The sequence below is a fragment of the Arachis duranensis genome, chromosome 10 (genome assembly GCF_000817695.3).
Source record: "Arachis duranensis cultivar V14167 chromosome 10, aradu.V14167.gnm2.J7QH, whole genome shotgun sequence".
NCBI lineage: Eukaryota > Viridiplantae > Streptophyta > Magnoliopsida > Fabales > Fabaceae > Arachis > Arachis duranensis.
In genome coordinates, this window is record NC_029781.3 from 96,985,850 (window position 1) to 97,002,082 (window position 16,233).

At 29.5% G+C, this 16,233-nt stretch overlaps 2 protein-coding genes across 2 annotated transcripts; both read right to left on the reverse strand.

Moving 5' to 3' along the window:
- Positions 1-4,536: 4,536 nt before the first annotated feature.
- LOC107471086 (mitochondrial outer membrane protein porin of 34 kDa) lies at positions 4,537-7,569 on the reverse strand. Its single transcript, XM_016090534.3, has 6 exons — positions 7,401-7,569; positions 7,209-7,276; positions 6,742-6,852; positions 5,890-5,976; positions 5,532-5,740; positions 4,537-5,154 (listed from the first exon to the last, which is right to left on the reverse strand). The coding sequence occupies exons 1-6, from the start codon at positions 7,447-7,449 to the stop codon at positions 4,848-4,850; spliced, it is 831 nt and encodes a 276-aa protein (XP_015946020.1). The 5' UTR covers positions 7,450-7,569; the 3' UTR covers positions 4,537-4,847.
- A 2,973-nt stretch (positions 7,570-10,542) lies between these two features.
- Positions 10,543-14,356, reverse strand: LOC107471057 (probable auxin efflux carrier component 8). Its single transcript, XM_016090501.3, has 6 exons — positions 13,824-14,356; positions 12,801-12,990; positions 12,473-12,558; positions 11,994-12,151; positions 11,818-11,894; positions 10,543-11,102 (listed from the first exon to the last, which is right to left on the reverse strand). Exons 1-6 carry the CDS (start codon positions 14,350-14,352, stop codon positions 11,036-11,038), a joined length of 1,107 nt encoding a protein of 368 aa, XP_015945987.1. The 5' UTR covers positions 14,353-14,356; the 3' UTR covers positions 10,543-11,035.
- Between the last annotated feature and the right edge of the window lie 1,877 nt (positions 14,357-16,233).

Below are 16,233 nucleotides of genomic sequence, written 5' to 3' on the forward strand. Positions count from 1 at the left end.
TTTATTTCAAGATTATTTTTTGGAATATTTATCTGAAAGTATAGATTTAAATAACATGTTTCTAGTATAGAAAATATTTTAAATTTTAAGATTTTATCTATAGTAGTAGTTGGTATTTTTATTCGTTTTGATTTTTGATTTATTGAAGAATCGTGTGGAGCTTTTAGAACTATATATGTTAATTCTTGAATGAATGGATGATATAGTTTTAAAAAGTTATTTCCTATGATAAAATCCATTCCAGAATCTAACATATATATAGATGGAACAATGAACCTATAATTTTGAATAAAAATTTCAACCATCTCTGTTTTTTGGTCAATTTTATGTATTGATTTGTCAGCTATTCTAACTTTTAATGGTTTCTTTAATTTTTTCCAATCAAGTTTTATATTTGAACTAGCAAAGCATTGTGTTGCTCCAGAATCTATGAAAGCATTTATAAATTTTTCTGTTATTTTTATAGTAATAAATGTAGCATTATTACTCAGTCTCTGAGTCTGTTTCTGAGACATATTCAAAAATATAGTCTAAGTTATCATCAGATTCTTCTAATGGTTCCATGAGACAAGACTTAGCAATTTCTATTTGTTTAGTAAGATCCTTTTTATCTTTCTTTTTTGGGCATTCATTTGCGTAGTGTCCTTCTTCTTGGCAATACCAACATTTTCAATTTTCTTTTTTATTCGGGCAATAGTTATTTCTTTGTCTTTTGTTTTTATTGTTATTTTCTTTCCTAAAATATCTCTTTTTTCTCCAGTTTGGATAGTATTTTCTTCTTCTAAATTGATATTTTCTTTTTCTTTGAAAATTTTTATTAAGATCATATTTTTGAGGTATTTATTCATTATCCTAACAACAAATTCTAATTATATTTGCAAATCTTTTTTGAGTTGCTTCTTGCATACAACGTTCTTTTATTTCCTCTCTTATTACAGAGGTTGCTCCACCAAAATTATTTTCAATTGTTCCTCTATTTATTTCTCTTATAAATCTTCCCATTATAAATTCATTAGCAGGATATGGAAGTTTTGTTATGTACATACTAAGATAATGATTTTTATCTTCTTCTTTTAATTTGTAATAATGTATTCTATATTTACATATATAGGACTCCACATTACATAAATCATATATCTGAATATTAGCTAAATGGTTTTTTGCTTCTTGATATTCTTTATTATAGACTTCTTGTCTATGATCTATAATATTTTTTCCAAAATATTCTTTATATAGAATCATCATTATATATAATATCTTATCATAAGCTATTGTTTTTGTTTCTAATTCTTCTATTATTTGGTTTTCTATTGATGTCATATAATCTCTTATAGTTCCTTTAGTATGAAATCCTATGTAATTCCAAATGTCTCTTCCAGACAATTCACTAAGTTTTGGATTAGTAAAGGCTTCTAATAAGAAGGAATTCAACCAGTTTTCAAAAATTTCTTTTTCGTTCTTTTTACAGTCTAAATCGAGCATTCTTTCTCCTTCCATTTTCTGGATTTTAGGAACGTATTTTGATGGTATTTTTGTATATTTTGAATCTTTATTTATAAATTCTTTTTTAAAAGCATAATTATCAAAACCTGTTTCCCATTTAAATTGAGATTGATTATCCTTAGATGTTCCAGCTTCATTTTTTACTTGTATTGGAATTGCTGGTTCTTCGTCACTTGAATAATCTAGAATATGTTCTTCATTTTTTATATTTTCAGTATTTACTAATTCTTCTTCTATTTGAAAGTCATGTTCCATAATATTATTTTCTTGAGCCATTTTTAATTGTTTAAAAAGCATTGTGACTTCTTCTAATTTTTCTTCAATATTCATAATTTCAATGGTGATTTTACATTTAAGTCTGTTATGTTGATTATATTTTGAATTTTTTCTTCTTTGGGATTCTCTTTTTCCTTATTTCTTTGAAATTTTATAGATACTAATATTTCTTCAAGCATATCTACTATAGAATTTAATTGTGGGTTAAAAGTATGATGAAGATGTGGGGAATCATTTCCATGGTAGCATTTTTTAGAAATTCCATGTAAAAAATAGGTTTTTTCAGGTTTTTGAAGTCCTTCAATAAAACTTATAGTAAAATAAAGATTTTGAGAAAAATCATTTTGTATTGATTTTAAGAATTCAGTGTCATTACAATTAACATTGGTTAAAATCATTAATTTTTGATTTATTAGTTTTGATAATTTAATTATTTCTTTTCTTAAATCTTCTAATTTACTTTTTTCCATTAGGTGACGCTTTTCTTTGTGAAGAGTTACGGTTTTAAGTTAAAAGTGTGGTTTTAGAATGTGTGGTTTAGATTTTGCCACGTAACCACATCTTTAAAACAACATCTTTACCATATATTTCTCCTTACATTGGTGAATTTCGTAGAAACTTGAATAGTAAATTCGTGGATCACGAATTCCGGTGTATTATTACATTAAAAGAACTGTTATTAATAAGAACGAAAAAAAAAATTGGTGAAGACTTGAATTGGATAAAAAGCGAAGATTTTTATTAAATTTATAAGAAACATGAGCATTTTGATAAAAAAAAATTGGAAAATATTTTTACTAAAAAAAGTAATCTTTACTTTTCACAAAATATCATTTTCCACCGTAACATTATCCAAAAATATATTTCAGTGACGTAAATGCAATTTTACTATTAGAATTATATCTTTCTTACTCTTTAGCATTTTGAAAATACCATCCCAAAGAATATATGTTCAAACATCATGTCTCATTAAAAACCTTTGCTAAAGACAAAATAATCCATTATAAGAAAAACTAATTTAAATTTATTCGGTAACTTGTTGGATCCAGTGTTTGTCACTACGGTGAAAAGATTGCATCCCGTTTACTTAATTTGCAGGTACATAAAATTTAAGGGTATCATCAGTACCGTTACCTTGTTAATAACTTCTTTAAAATTTTATAACTTTTATATATTATTAAGTCGATTGAATATTTTCAATATCAATATTCATATACAAAATTACAAATAAGTTTACCTAAAATTTTTTGCATGTTTCGTTCAAAATTTACAATTTTACAATCTATATGAATAAAACGAAAAAGGGCATAGATAATATAGTTTTATTTAGCTGGTTTCAAAATTTATCGAACCAATGACATAAAACAAAAGTTGCTTTGTTTTTGTAACAACATTTGCTTCCCTATGTTATGAGCAGATGCGAATATGCATTGATTCTTAGGTGGTTTCAACAACAGACAACTTCGGATATGGCCATATTTGCCTTTGGTTTCATCTATGTGACAACAATAGCATGCAAATATTTATTAACATAAGTACATTGGAAGTAGGATGACAATGGGTATCTATGGGGGCAGGGACTCTCTTCTGTTTCCGTTTCAGTTTAGAAAATTGTCTCGTTTTTTTTCTATTTTCGTTATTGGTCTCCATTTATTTTTCTCCGCAGAAGAAGTATCCGTAGATATTAAATTTTAAAAATAAAAAAATCACCATAAAATTTCATACGATTCAACTAAAATATATTAAATTAAAAGCAATCCAAACACATTCAACATAATAACATAAATTCAAAATTTCCCACATTCAAATTTAAATAAAACAAAATAGAAAAATTTCCAACATAATATCATAACAAATCTTGATTGACGATCATAACTGGGTAATAGTACTCTCTCTTATAATAATACAAATTTAAATAATTAGTTGGTGCAAATTTAGAGATTATTCACATCATTAATTTGTTTCTAAATAAAAAAAATTAAATATATAAAAATTTTAGAGTTTTACGTTAATATTATATATATATTCTACTAAGTAGAACAATTTCACGATTTCATGTTTTATGTGTTTAATTTATTGTTATGATTTTACATAAACTCCTGATTTTCGCTACCTCATCCGTGGATGTAATTTAGTGGTTCATTACCTAGTTTCTTAACCAAGAATTCGGAAATTCGAACGACATCTTGGACATAAAAACACATCTTTATTGTGTCCTTACAAAACTAAATCTTATTAGCATTTTGGAGCATAATTCTATACAGTTGTCAGATATGTCCAAATTATTGATTTAGGAGAATAATTTCATTAATTGATAATAATATTTTAACTTTTGTGTAGATGTGCTATCTAAGTTTTAAAATGAGGTACTTAATCTAAACTACATGAAGAGAAATCATTATGAATAATAAATTGAAATTAGTGTTGATGCACCGAGACTAACAATGCATCAAAAATAAATTCCAATGAATTCATAAAATATTTACAAAATAAGAAATAACAATTAAAGAAGCTATGCTTTGCCCCTTCAGTGTAGTTTATATTTTTAAGCCACAAAATTGATCCCTAAATATCAATGTCTTACTATTAACGGAATAAAGAATCAGAATAAAAGGGGGCAATCACTGCATGATATACAAAAATGAAGGCAAATTTTCTTGGGACCCAACTTGAGGCCTATGAATATGATGTTTTATTAGCAAGTGAAAGTGCCAGAAAGCGTCAATGGTTCATCACAAGCAAATATGCAATGACAGCTACACCTGATAAGCACAATTGAAATAAATGCTCGGGTAGTTGTGGAAAAACAACCAGATACAGATCTCGCAGGTCAAAACCTCAAATATTGAGCATCAATCCTCAGTTTAACAAAAGAGGGCTTGCAAAAGCTACCATTTGGTTCATAGAAATAATCTAGTACTTATTTATACACGTTGAATTGCTCAACTGCAATCAAAATACCATGGACCCTTCTTCCAAGAGAAACAACCACAAGAAAATGATTCAGTCTGACAAACAAACTAATTGCTTCCTAAAATGTCTATCTTGCCATGATGGCTCAAAATCCCTTAGGGTTTGAGAGCCAAACCCAAACCAATCTTGGCACTCTCCTCGAAAGACTTGGTGTCAACCTCCCCGGAAATGGTGAAGAATGATTTGGGACGCCACTCATGCTGGATAAGGGCATGTGCCTTGCCGGAGTTGTTGATCCGAGCCTTCACTGTGGTCAAGGGGTCTAGTGCATGCTGGCTGCCAAGTGTGAGGGTGTTCTTATTGGTTGAGAAACTGTGAGTCACCTCGGCACCAAACGCAGTGTTTTTCAAGGGGTTGACTATATGGTAGTATGATGCATTCAGGGAATCGCCTTTGTCAGTCCTGCATACAAGAAATCATAATACCACTGCATATCAGTACATACAATAAATCAGTTCAAACATCCATAAATAGGAAAGTACTATAATAAAGCCTTGTTCCACAGGAAGCCATTGAAATACAAAAACATACAAGTCCGAACAATGGGGATGGGAGATGCTAAAGCAGGGACCATGATTGAGCCCACAATGTTAAATAATCAGCTGTGAATTAAGTTACAAGAGTATTTTTCTAAAAAATAATGTGAAAAAAAGCAAGCTAAGAACAACTTGTATTAAAGACTAGCTTCAAAACTCCCAAGCACTTAGATGAAGAGGCTAACTGTAGGGGGTTGGGACGAAACGAACAAGAACATGGATAATGAAGAAACAATCACTCACATAGTCAAAGAGGCAACCAAGTCAGCTTTGGTGAAGTTCACTCCAGCATTGTATTTTGTGAACTCCCCAATTTTGGTGTCGTAAGAGAGCTCAGAACCAATTGCAAGTACGTCACTCCCGAGAACACCAGAGAAGTTAACAATTGGATTTGCAGTGAGCCCAACACTGGTGCTTATTCCAGCATAGTCATGCACATACTGAACTTCCACCTGTCACCAACACAGACAAAACTCAACTTATTGCCAATGAAAGATATAGTTCAAGGTTTAGTATAGTTTCAATGAGTTCATTTCTTAAATTTTATAATCCACTCTTGTCTATGGAGATGTAAGGTTTACACTGCAAATGAATGTCTTACCTTTCCAGACCTTTGATCAGGAACTCTGAAGCTAAAGATGGTTTTGAGACCAGGAGCAGGCTCATTAACAGTGATGGTTGTGAAGAGCTGAAATGCAAAAGCATGATTAACATTAGTAAAGCATACATAACAGGCAAGTCCTGAACTGGGTTTCAAGAAAATTGACTATAGCAGCTACGAGCACACTATAATTAAAGTTTATATTGCCCAATATCAACCTCCCGAAAAGTGCATTAATATTGTCCAAACAGGGCACCCAATTAAAATACAGTGTCAAGATGGAAAACATAACCCAATAGGATAAATAGTACCCCTTGAATACCCTTGTGTATTTCATTGCCCCAGTGCTTGTACTTGAATCAAATTTTAACAATAGAGTATTTGACATACTTGCTACAGGAAAATTTCAATAGTTATGTAGACAGAAACATAGTATATTATATGGCTGTCAGAGTTGACTCGAGCCATCTCAGATCATGGAAACTGAAATCAAAATCAGACTATCAGTGGGAGGAAAATAAAAGTATTTTTCATTTAAAAATGATATTCAATGGAATGCAAAGAATTCACTTCAACAACAGCCTGTGAGTAACCAAAGCCCTCGAATTACAATTTAAAATGACCTACATTCAATTATTTGTTTAGTAAAACTGAATATTGGTGTCAGCAAATTGGATAGTTAGTTGCAACATTGTATGGCCCTTTAAGCATGAATCACTAACTAAATGTTAATGGGTTCATTAGACTGTGTAGACGTTGATTCACTAAACAAATCAGAAACCAGACAATAGAGAGAATAAAGTAAAGAAAAGAAAAGAATAGAACATCCAAACAAGAGAACTCTGCGCTTACATTAGAATCGGTGTCAACTTTGATGTCAGTGGTGACATTCTTGTTCTTCAACTGAGTGTTAACATCAGCCATAAATAGTCCATCTCTCTTGATCCCTGTTGATGTTATAGCCTGCAGCAAGAGAAGAGTACCAAATAATAAGGTTCCATTTTCATTCCAAGTAACCAAAACTATCCTCCAATTAAGTCACCCCCACACATTACATTACATTTCATTTCAACGGTAACCCACAACACCACATCTTTACTATCACAATAATGCATCTGAAAACAATACAAACCACAGAACAATACCCTAACGAAGAGAGAAATACCTAAACTATACACAACCATGTTCAATATAACAGTCATTTCACCTACTTCATTACAACTCGAGCATCATACAGACCAATATGGAAGAAAATGAATCCAGCTCAATCAAATTGAAAATGAAGTCAACTAAATAAATAAATAAATAAAAACACTCACAACTCCAGTGGGTGAGTAGGTGGTGACGGTGAACTTCTGATCACTGTGATAATCCTTGAACAGCAGATCTACATAAAACAAAAGACAAAGCAAAAAAAAAAGAAAAAAACGAATTAAAATCAGTAAATCAGACACTGAAAAATTCCATAAAAAAAACGATTAGCTTGTTAGAAATAGAAAGAGTGAAGGTACCTCTGGCTTTCTTTCCAATGTCAGAGTAGAGACCTGGACCCTTACCCATGGCTGCTGCTGCTGCTGCTTCTTCACAGATCTCAAATTGGGAAACGGAAAGTGGAAAGAGGAATCGAATAACAAGAGTGGGCTAACGGTGGAAATGGAAACCCTCCGCGGAAATTTATATATATATGATAATTAAATAAGATAATTCCCCCAGCCAAAACCCTAATTTCAGGGTTTTTTCTTTTCTTGTGTTTTTTACAAAACTATCGGACTTTTTTTATCTCAATATAATTAAATCTTTCACTGAATTTAATGATAAATAAGTCTTAATTTTATATTTTTTTATATAGTTTTTTTTTGGGTTGCATAAGGATTTATATATCTCTCATATAAAGTTTTAGACACTTATTTATAATTTATAATTATATTTTTTAAAAATGAAAATATTTTTAGACATATAATTTATAATCTTGACACAATATGCATCTTTTCTTTCCTTGCAAAAGTGCATGTCACGTGTCTCACTCCCTGGACTCCCTGCAATCATTATATTTAATTTTTTTCCTTTCAAGTTAAATATAAATATAAAAATAATAATATTTGTGTGTTAATGTTAGCTATTTTAGTAAATAAATGATAATATTTACATTATGTAGATGATTGTTAGCTTTACATGCATATATATGTTTATAACGTTAGCTAGTTTACATTATTATGATAATAATAATAATAATAATGAGGATAGTTTGTGTTACGGTGGGTAACCGGAGATGAATAAAATAGATAGCGTACGTTGGCCTAATCTTCCGCGGATGGTAGACTCCGAGCTGGTTTGCACGCTGGAACCTCCTTCCGACTTGTATGCGTGAGTGAATGGGGGGTGGTACCTGCAAAGACACTCCGATGCCTAAGTTAGCAAGGGTGTTAGCAGGTCTAGAGAGTATTGGGCTTAGAGATACCTGATGGGTGTCAGTGTATTTATAGTGGTGAGCCAATAACCACCGTTGGAGTAGTGCCGTATCTTTAGGGTGTTAACCGTCCCATTATCTTAGGGAGGTTAAGATATGGCTTTATGAAGTGGTTAGAGAGATTTTAGGGGCGGTTACTCATTTGAATGAGTGTTTATTTGCCAGCTAATCTCATGCCCGACTTCTTTAGAGTAAGTCGTGGTTGATACCGACTTCTTATGTGAAGGTCGGTACTTAGCTAGGCTTAATCCTTTGGACTAGACCTTTTATTTGGACCTGGGCCTTTGTTATTGGGCCAGGGTATGAACAGTTAGGATGTTACCACATATTCAATACGTCTTCACATATTAATTTTTTGTCTACAGAATTCACCTACCTATAATTATATTAAATAATCTCATTTCTAACAAAAATATCAATATTTTAATTATATAAAATTAGTCGATTATACTATTACTTTTGTTTTTTTTTTTCAATGAATAGTAGGATGAAGAGGTTTAAACGGCTTAATAAACAAATAATAGGGCTACATGCCAATTCAAAATTTTCGTTTTGCTCTCGTAATTTTTTCCTTTTCCTCCAAGCTAGTTTAAACAGAATTAAACTTTTTCTCTTAAAAAAATGGATTGTTTCTTTTTCTCCAAGATTGTTAAAATGGAATTTAAAATTAAAAGAAAAACATGGTTTGTTTCTTTTCCTCCAAGCTGTTTTCAACCAATTCAACATGGTTACATATAGCATTTGTACTATTTTTTTTTTAACTAGATTCCAACAATGATATCAACTTAGTATTTTTAAATAAAGGGTTATCTATGACATAAAGTTTTATGAGAAAAAATTTAAATATTAAAAATACATGATATTCATTTAGTCGTTGAAAAAATATTTTACTTAAATTACTTTTAAAAAATATTTTATTCTATTTGATATTTTTTCTGACAATTTATTCATTTTTTTATATGTTATTATTTTTAAAGATGAAATTAGTTTCATGTGTATTTTTGAGAGACTAAATTTGTTGTTTACAATTTTTTTAATATGTTGACCTTATTGGATAAAGTTGGCAAATAAATTATAACCCATTTTCATTTAATTAACTCCAGCTGGTTCTGAGAAGAATTGGGGGTGGAGGAAGGGGAGAAAGAGATGAATGAAAGTATTCAAGCTAGATCAAGATTGGTCCAAGAGACCAAGACATCTAAGGCCCAACACTCCTCTAAGAAGTTGCACCCAGTCAAGGTCCAGTTTACCTAGTGGCAGAATTGAATTTCTACAAAAGTTAACTTACTTAGAGTGGTTTAGTTTACTGTCCGCTTGATCTAAAAATGATAAAATAGGTTAAATTCATTGGGATAACCCGACAATCCACCAAAAAAAGGGGCTGATTAGAATTTGCAAACTGCCAAATTTTTTTAAAAAAATCTATCAAATTCATACCACTAAATTTGCGAATTTTGGCAATTGGACCAAATATTTTTTTAAAATAAAAAAATGATTAGTACGATAAAACTTAATAATTATATAATTTTTAAATATATTTTATTTATTTTTTATTAATATTATTTATTTTATTTTATACTGTCATGTATGTGTTTAAATAATGTGATTTATTTTTTAAAATAAAAAAAATTTATTGACAAATATTATTGTGAATAATTCTATTGAAATTAAAATTTTAAAAGAAGATAATAAAAAAGTGTATTGTAATTTGATTTTTTTATTTAGATTTATTTTTAATTATATTTTTATATTAATTTTATTAATCTAAAAAATAAATTTAAGCAGATTAATTGCCAATCCACCATAAAATGAAGTGGGTTAGCATTTTAAGTTCATTTTATTTGATAAAATAGACTAGCCTGTTTTGTTTCTAGAGCTTAGCGGAATAAGATAGATTATTCGCTTTGCCATTCCTAGTTTAAGTAAATATAAAAAAATCAAAACCCATTTTATATATACAACAATTCATTAACAAGAAAATTCAACAAATTCTTAAATGAAATTCATATTCATAATTCTAAGAATTTCTCATTTTGAGAATGTAAATCTAGATTTATATAAATAACTATTTTATTTTCCACAGAGGAACACAAATATTATTTATTAAATCCTAACTCCTCAATTTTATAAATGTTGGAACGAATCAATAAATATTTATAAAACCAACTTACTTTACACCTCCTGTATACACTCTAATTTTAGTATAATAGTCCCTTGTAAAGTCCCATTTAAAGTTCGGATAATACATCTCAACAAATATATAAATGATGATATACATACACAAAAACCCTACAAGTCATTTCTCCATTCTATGAAAGATAAAGAGAGATTTCTTAAAATTGAATAGTAATTAAACATATTTAATCATATCATATATTCCCTAAAATTTGTACTCTCATATATCTTCCTCCATGGTTGTAGCTTTCTCAATGCTCGATGACACCATATCTATCATACTGTACTTCTTTCTCCAAGTGATTGTAACTTGTAACCAAGATGATGAATAATGCACCATTGCAAAATCTGGTATATCTATCTAACTTGTGTACTTTGTTAATTTAAGTTCACTTGTTTCTCTCTTCTCTGTTCTCTCTGACTATGAATCAATAGAGACAATATACAACCATATAAACTGCTATGTCACACCAATTTTTCATCTCCTTGTAATAATTGCTCCAATTATAGTGATAACATGAGGTAGTAGGTCAATGCCACCGGCAAGGCAACAAGCATTCCTAGTAACACTCTGATTGCCACACCAAAAAACAAACGTCAAAAATTTTAGTTTTGATATACTAATAAATAATAATATAATAATTTTTTAGAATTTTATCTAATCAAAGTCATTAGTAGAGTAAATATCCAATTTGGTCATTAATTACTAACTAAACTAAATTACATCTTAGTCTCCAACCATGAAAAAAAAATAAGAGTAATATTTCAGTTCGAATCGGTTCTTAAAAAATTTTAGTCCAAAAATTTAGTCCTTAACAAGTTTTAATCGCCAAATAAATTTTTCAACTTTCTTTTCATTAAATAAATAATGGAAAGATTGATCTGAATTTTCTTTTTAAAAAATTGGACATTGTTATGCCTTTATTAAATAACAACAAGAATTTATTTGTGCAACTTTTTGAAATTTTATATAAAGATTAATTTGTCCAATAAAATAAAATTTGAGAGACTAATTTTGTGATTGAAATTTCTTGAGAATTAAAATATGTGGTTAAAAATTTTTTAGAGACTGATTTAAAATATTATTCTAAAATTAAAAATAAGATGCATTAATCCTTCTATCATCTCACATTTTTGTGGTTGGAGACATGTTGTTGCGTTATTTTGAAACAAATTAAGTACTCACCTTAATTATTTCAAAATTTAGAGTGTATAATAATTAATATTCAATTTATCAAGTTGTGGAAGTTATGGGTTGCATGAAGTATTAGAACAATAGAACTTACCCTGTGCTTAAAACTGAAGGATTAACATTATACTCTTTGGCAAAAACAAAAGGAACAATTCCTTGGGGTAGAGCTGCCTGCACATGTAAATAATCACAATTTCATGGTCAACATAATTTCACTGATTAGAAAATCAAAGATAAATTAAAGATTAATACAATAATACTAAAGTGTACCTGAACAATTGCCACTTTCAATGATGTACCCTTTAATCCGATCATGAGGGAGGCCAAAGCCATTAGAGCAGGACCAGCAAGAAATTTTAGCCCTAATGCAACCATTGTCATCCTTGGACCACATGCTATAATGCTTGAGCGTGATGCCATAAATAGACCTAAGTTCCAATCATGAAATAAATAAGACAATTTTTGTTCGAATTTAATTTTGATACGCTGTCTTTATAAAACAGTTTTACATTCAATCATATAAAGTCACATCAACAAAAATAATTATTTTTTACATTAATTATGTAAATAATTATAAAAAAATAAATATAATTAAATAATTATATAAAATATTTTATATAATCAGTGTATCAAATTAAGCAAAAAATATTACATTGATCATGAAGTTCATACTAAATAAATGTCTCAAATATTATTATGCTTTTAAAAAATGTTTATATTTAAGTTTAAAGGGGAAAATAAACTCTTACCTAAGCTGAATGCTGCCATACCTAGACCCCCATTGGATAATATTGTTATTGATTGATTAATAACATCTGGTAGATTCACTCCCCACCTGGAACAGAATTTCACAGTTACCCTAATTTAATTTATGTCTAATAATAAATGATCAATGAACATAGAAAAATCTTCAACTTTATGGTGAGTAAGTTAGACAAATATTCTGTCTATTCCACTCTAATAATTCATTTTAACCTTTTCTAATTTCTTACATGCATGTTTATAAATTAATATATATGGATATGAATTTATTAATGTATAAAAAAAATCAAAGTGATTTATAATGCAATTAATTACCTGAAGTGTATGCATGACCAAATAAGACCAATTAAAGTTGCATGGGTATTAGGGTTTGTGATTAACTCCCTTCCCACTGTCATAAGAATCAACATTATCTTCTTTTTTCTGTCCCTCCCAGCAGGTGCTGCTTCTTCATCTTCCTCTTCCTCTTCTTTTGGTTGTAATTCCTGAGAATTCTCTGTTTCTCCTTTAAGCAGAAAACAAGAAGGGAGAGAAAGCAGAAAAGAAATTACACCACTTTCATTGAACAAAATAAAATAAAATGTATAATCATAATATAATATTACTTATGGGAGAATAATATTGTAACAAAATTTTTGTACCATAAAATAACTTCATGTTTGACTGCAGAGACAATAGAGTAATTTATAAACATTGATTCTATTTTAGAGGAATAAGTCTTGAAACAGAATCTAATTGAGAAAAACAAAAGTAAAAATTTATATATAATTATCTTTATGTAAAATTATTAATTAAAAATCGTTAAATCATTTGACTTATTTAACTAAATTATTATTTAATAATTTTCAATTATCAATCTTACATAAAAAAAACAGCTATATGTGAGTATCTATCAAAAAAATAGACAAGAAAAAAGAAACTTAAGAAACAAAGTTTTTCCTTTGGCCCCACTTTTGTTTTAATAGGTTACTTCAGTTGACTGAACAAGAATAAATTATCAAAGTTGCCTATGCTTAAATATTAAAAAAAAAACATAAAGGAAGGGTATATGAAATATGAAATCTCAAATAAAACAAAGTCAGTTTTGGATTGAAGTTTTGCTAAGTATGAGTGACAATGACAAAGGTGAAAATTATTAACAAATGAATATATTTTTTTTGTTTGGGTATCTTTTTAATTGTTATTTTAAATCTTACCATCAAAATTTTAAATTTCATTGATTAAATAATGTAAATTAATATCATCGAACTGTGCTACTATCTTAAAACTAAAAAAAGAGTCTGAAAAAAAAAACCATAAAAACACAAAGTAGCCAAATTCAAGCGGCAAATTAAATACCTATGGGTTGTGATGGTGGTGGTGGTGGTGGGGTGTCAGGCATGGTCCTGGCCGGAATGGCGGCATCGAGTTCATGAAGAAACAAGAGCAAATTATACCAGATGAGGCTCTGAAGGACAATAATCTGTGGAAGAAGAAGAGCAGCATCATCTCTATACATAGCCTTCATGAGAGGAATCCCAAGGATCAAAGTGTTGGGAAGTGTTGACAATGAAAGACCAGTTATGATCCACTTTAACCCTCCTCTGCCACTAACCTTAATGATTATTGTTAATGCCAAAAATGCAAGCAATTTCTGAACAAAATCAGCATACATTAGCTTCAGGCTCATCTTGTAGAAGTTGTTGGAAGAAATAACTTGAAATGATAGCAAGGGCACTGAGAATTTTGCAACAAATTTGTTTATCCCTGAGCATTGTTCTGGAGTGAAGATTTTCCACCATTTAACAGAAACATAGGCTAATATCATAGTAACATATAATGGGACAGTGGCTGTTATTACATGATAAACATCTTCTAAGGAAATCATGTTGATGATGATGATGTCTTAACTGTTTGAAATATGTTAGGACATATATAAACCTTAATAATAAGCTATCTAACATTGCTTTTTTAAGAATTGTATTATTAGTGAGATATAGAATAGAATAATCTGTTTTATGAGATGCTTCTTTTTTCATAGTGACCTATCAGGCTCTCTTATATTCTCTAGCAGCCTTAATAATGACCACTTTGCTTTACTAGGCCATAACATTAAACAAAAGAATTGCCCCTCTTTGGTAATTAGATTTTAATAAAGTAATTTAATTTCTGACTTTTTTTTGTGATTTTGCAGCCATAAGTTATTTATGTAAATCAAAATATTCTATAAATACAAAAAAACAGATAGTATGTATGTATATACATTTATATATATAATCAATTTGGGTTGGTCAACTCACTTGTCCATACTTAAGCAAGTATCATAGGTTCGAATTTTGTATTTGTATGGTTAGAAGATGTCATGAAAAATAAAAATATATATTTATATGTATTATTTTATATATTTTTAATAAAATAATCAATCACTAAAAATAATTAAATATTTTACGATAAAATAATAATCAAACCTGTTATAATAACATAATTGAACTTTTTTATAATGACCGCATGGGTCGGGTGAAACAGGGTTTGATGTGACCCAGACCCGACCCGAAATATATACAGGGTCTATTTATTAGACTCGAACCCGATTCTAGACCCGATGAAACTTATACACTTTCGGGCCACGATTATACCGGGTAAAAACCGGGTGAAAACCGGACCGTTAACATTACATTACCTTGATACCTTCTTATAAGCTAGCATGCAAAAATATCCAAAATTTCAAGACTCCAATCATTATTTGACATGGTAAAATTCACTTAGAAAAATATAAAAAGAACCAACTCTTCTCTAAAATTAAAGCACAATCATAATCAATACTAATATTGTCTAATAACACCAAATATTTAAATCAATACAAGTAACACAATATTATGCATTAATTAGTCTAAAATCGTATGCATTTTAAACATAAAACATTAACTTATAGTCTTATAATAACTAATAACACAAAATATTAAGGTTTACAATACTTAAATTTTACATAAAAATAGCCATCATCCATCACTAATAACACAAAATATTAATTGTGTATGATGACCGGGCCAATTTCGGGTGACCCAAACCATGGCCCGGATCCGACCCGAAATAATTACCGGGTCTATTTTTTAGACCCTTACCTGACCCTAAACCCGGTAAAATCACACCAAATTAGCCTTTAAAAGTGTTCGTGACCGGGTCGAATCTTGAGGCCGGGTCGAACCATGCACACCTCTAATTTTTTTATAAACACTAAATATATATTTCTTTACAAAAATAAATTGATAGTTAATTTTTGGATGTGAATTTATATTCATATCTTGCCATTTTCAATGTGCAATAAACAAACAACTAACATCGAATGTCAGCTTGCTGTTTTGTGATATAATAACGAATCTCTTTTTTTTTTTCCCGGGAGGGGGGGGGAGGTACCATGATTATGGGATCAGAAAGGAACTTAATAATCAATAAATAAAAAATGAGGGCATTTGTGTCACACGGGCAAAGAGAGAAAAAAAAAAGAATAGATTCCCTATTTAATCTCTGGTAATAATCAAGAAATGTCTTTCAGTTCATACTTCATAGGTTCTTAAGAAAATATATAACTGAAGCATGAACAATAACAAATAAAATATCCGAATTTTCAATCAGAATGTTTATGTTTAATCATAATGTATGTTACTAATTGAAAACTCATATATTTGTTATTTATCCTGCTTCATGTATTATTATTTGGATTTAATAGGGCTCTTACAATGCAGAGAAAGGAGAATACAGAAGTGAATTG

What these genes read in the sequence shown, in the direction of transcription:
- LOC107471086 (XM_016090534.3), bottom strand. Translation starts at nt 7,449, where the DNA reads ATGGGTAAGGGTCCAGGTCTCTACTCTGACATTGGAAAGAAAGCCAGA. An exon ending in CTGATCAAAGGTCTGGAAAG is followed by an intron (nt 5,741 to 5,889) that starts GTAAGACATTCA and finishes TGTTGGTGACAG; the next exon opens with GTGGAAGTTCAGTATGTGCA. An exon ending in TTGGTTGCCTCTTTGACTAT is followed by an intron (nt 5,155 to 5,531) that starts GTGAGTGATTGT and finishes TCTTGTATGCAG; the next exon opens with GACTGACAAAGGCGATTCCC.
- LOC107471057 (XM_016090501.3), bottom strand. Translation starts at nt 14,352, where the DNA reads ATGATTTCCTTAGAAGATGTTTATCATGTAATAACAGCCACTGTCCCA. An exon ending in ACCACCATCACAACCCATAG is followed by an intron (nt 12,991 to 13,823) that starts GTATTTAATTTG and finishes TTCTGCTTAAAG; the next exon opens with GAGAAACAGAGAATTCTCAG. An exon ending in TATGGCAGCATTCAGCTTAG is followed by an intron (nt 12,152 to 12,472) that starts GTAAGAGTTTAT and finishes ATTGGAACTTAG; the next exon opens with GTCTATTTATGGCATCACGC.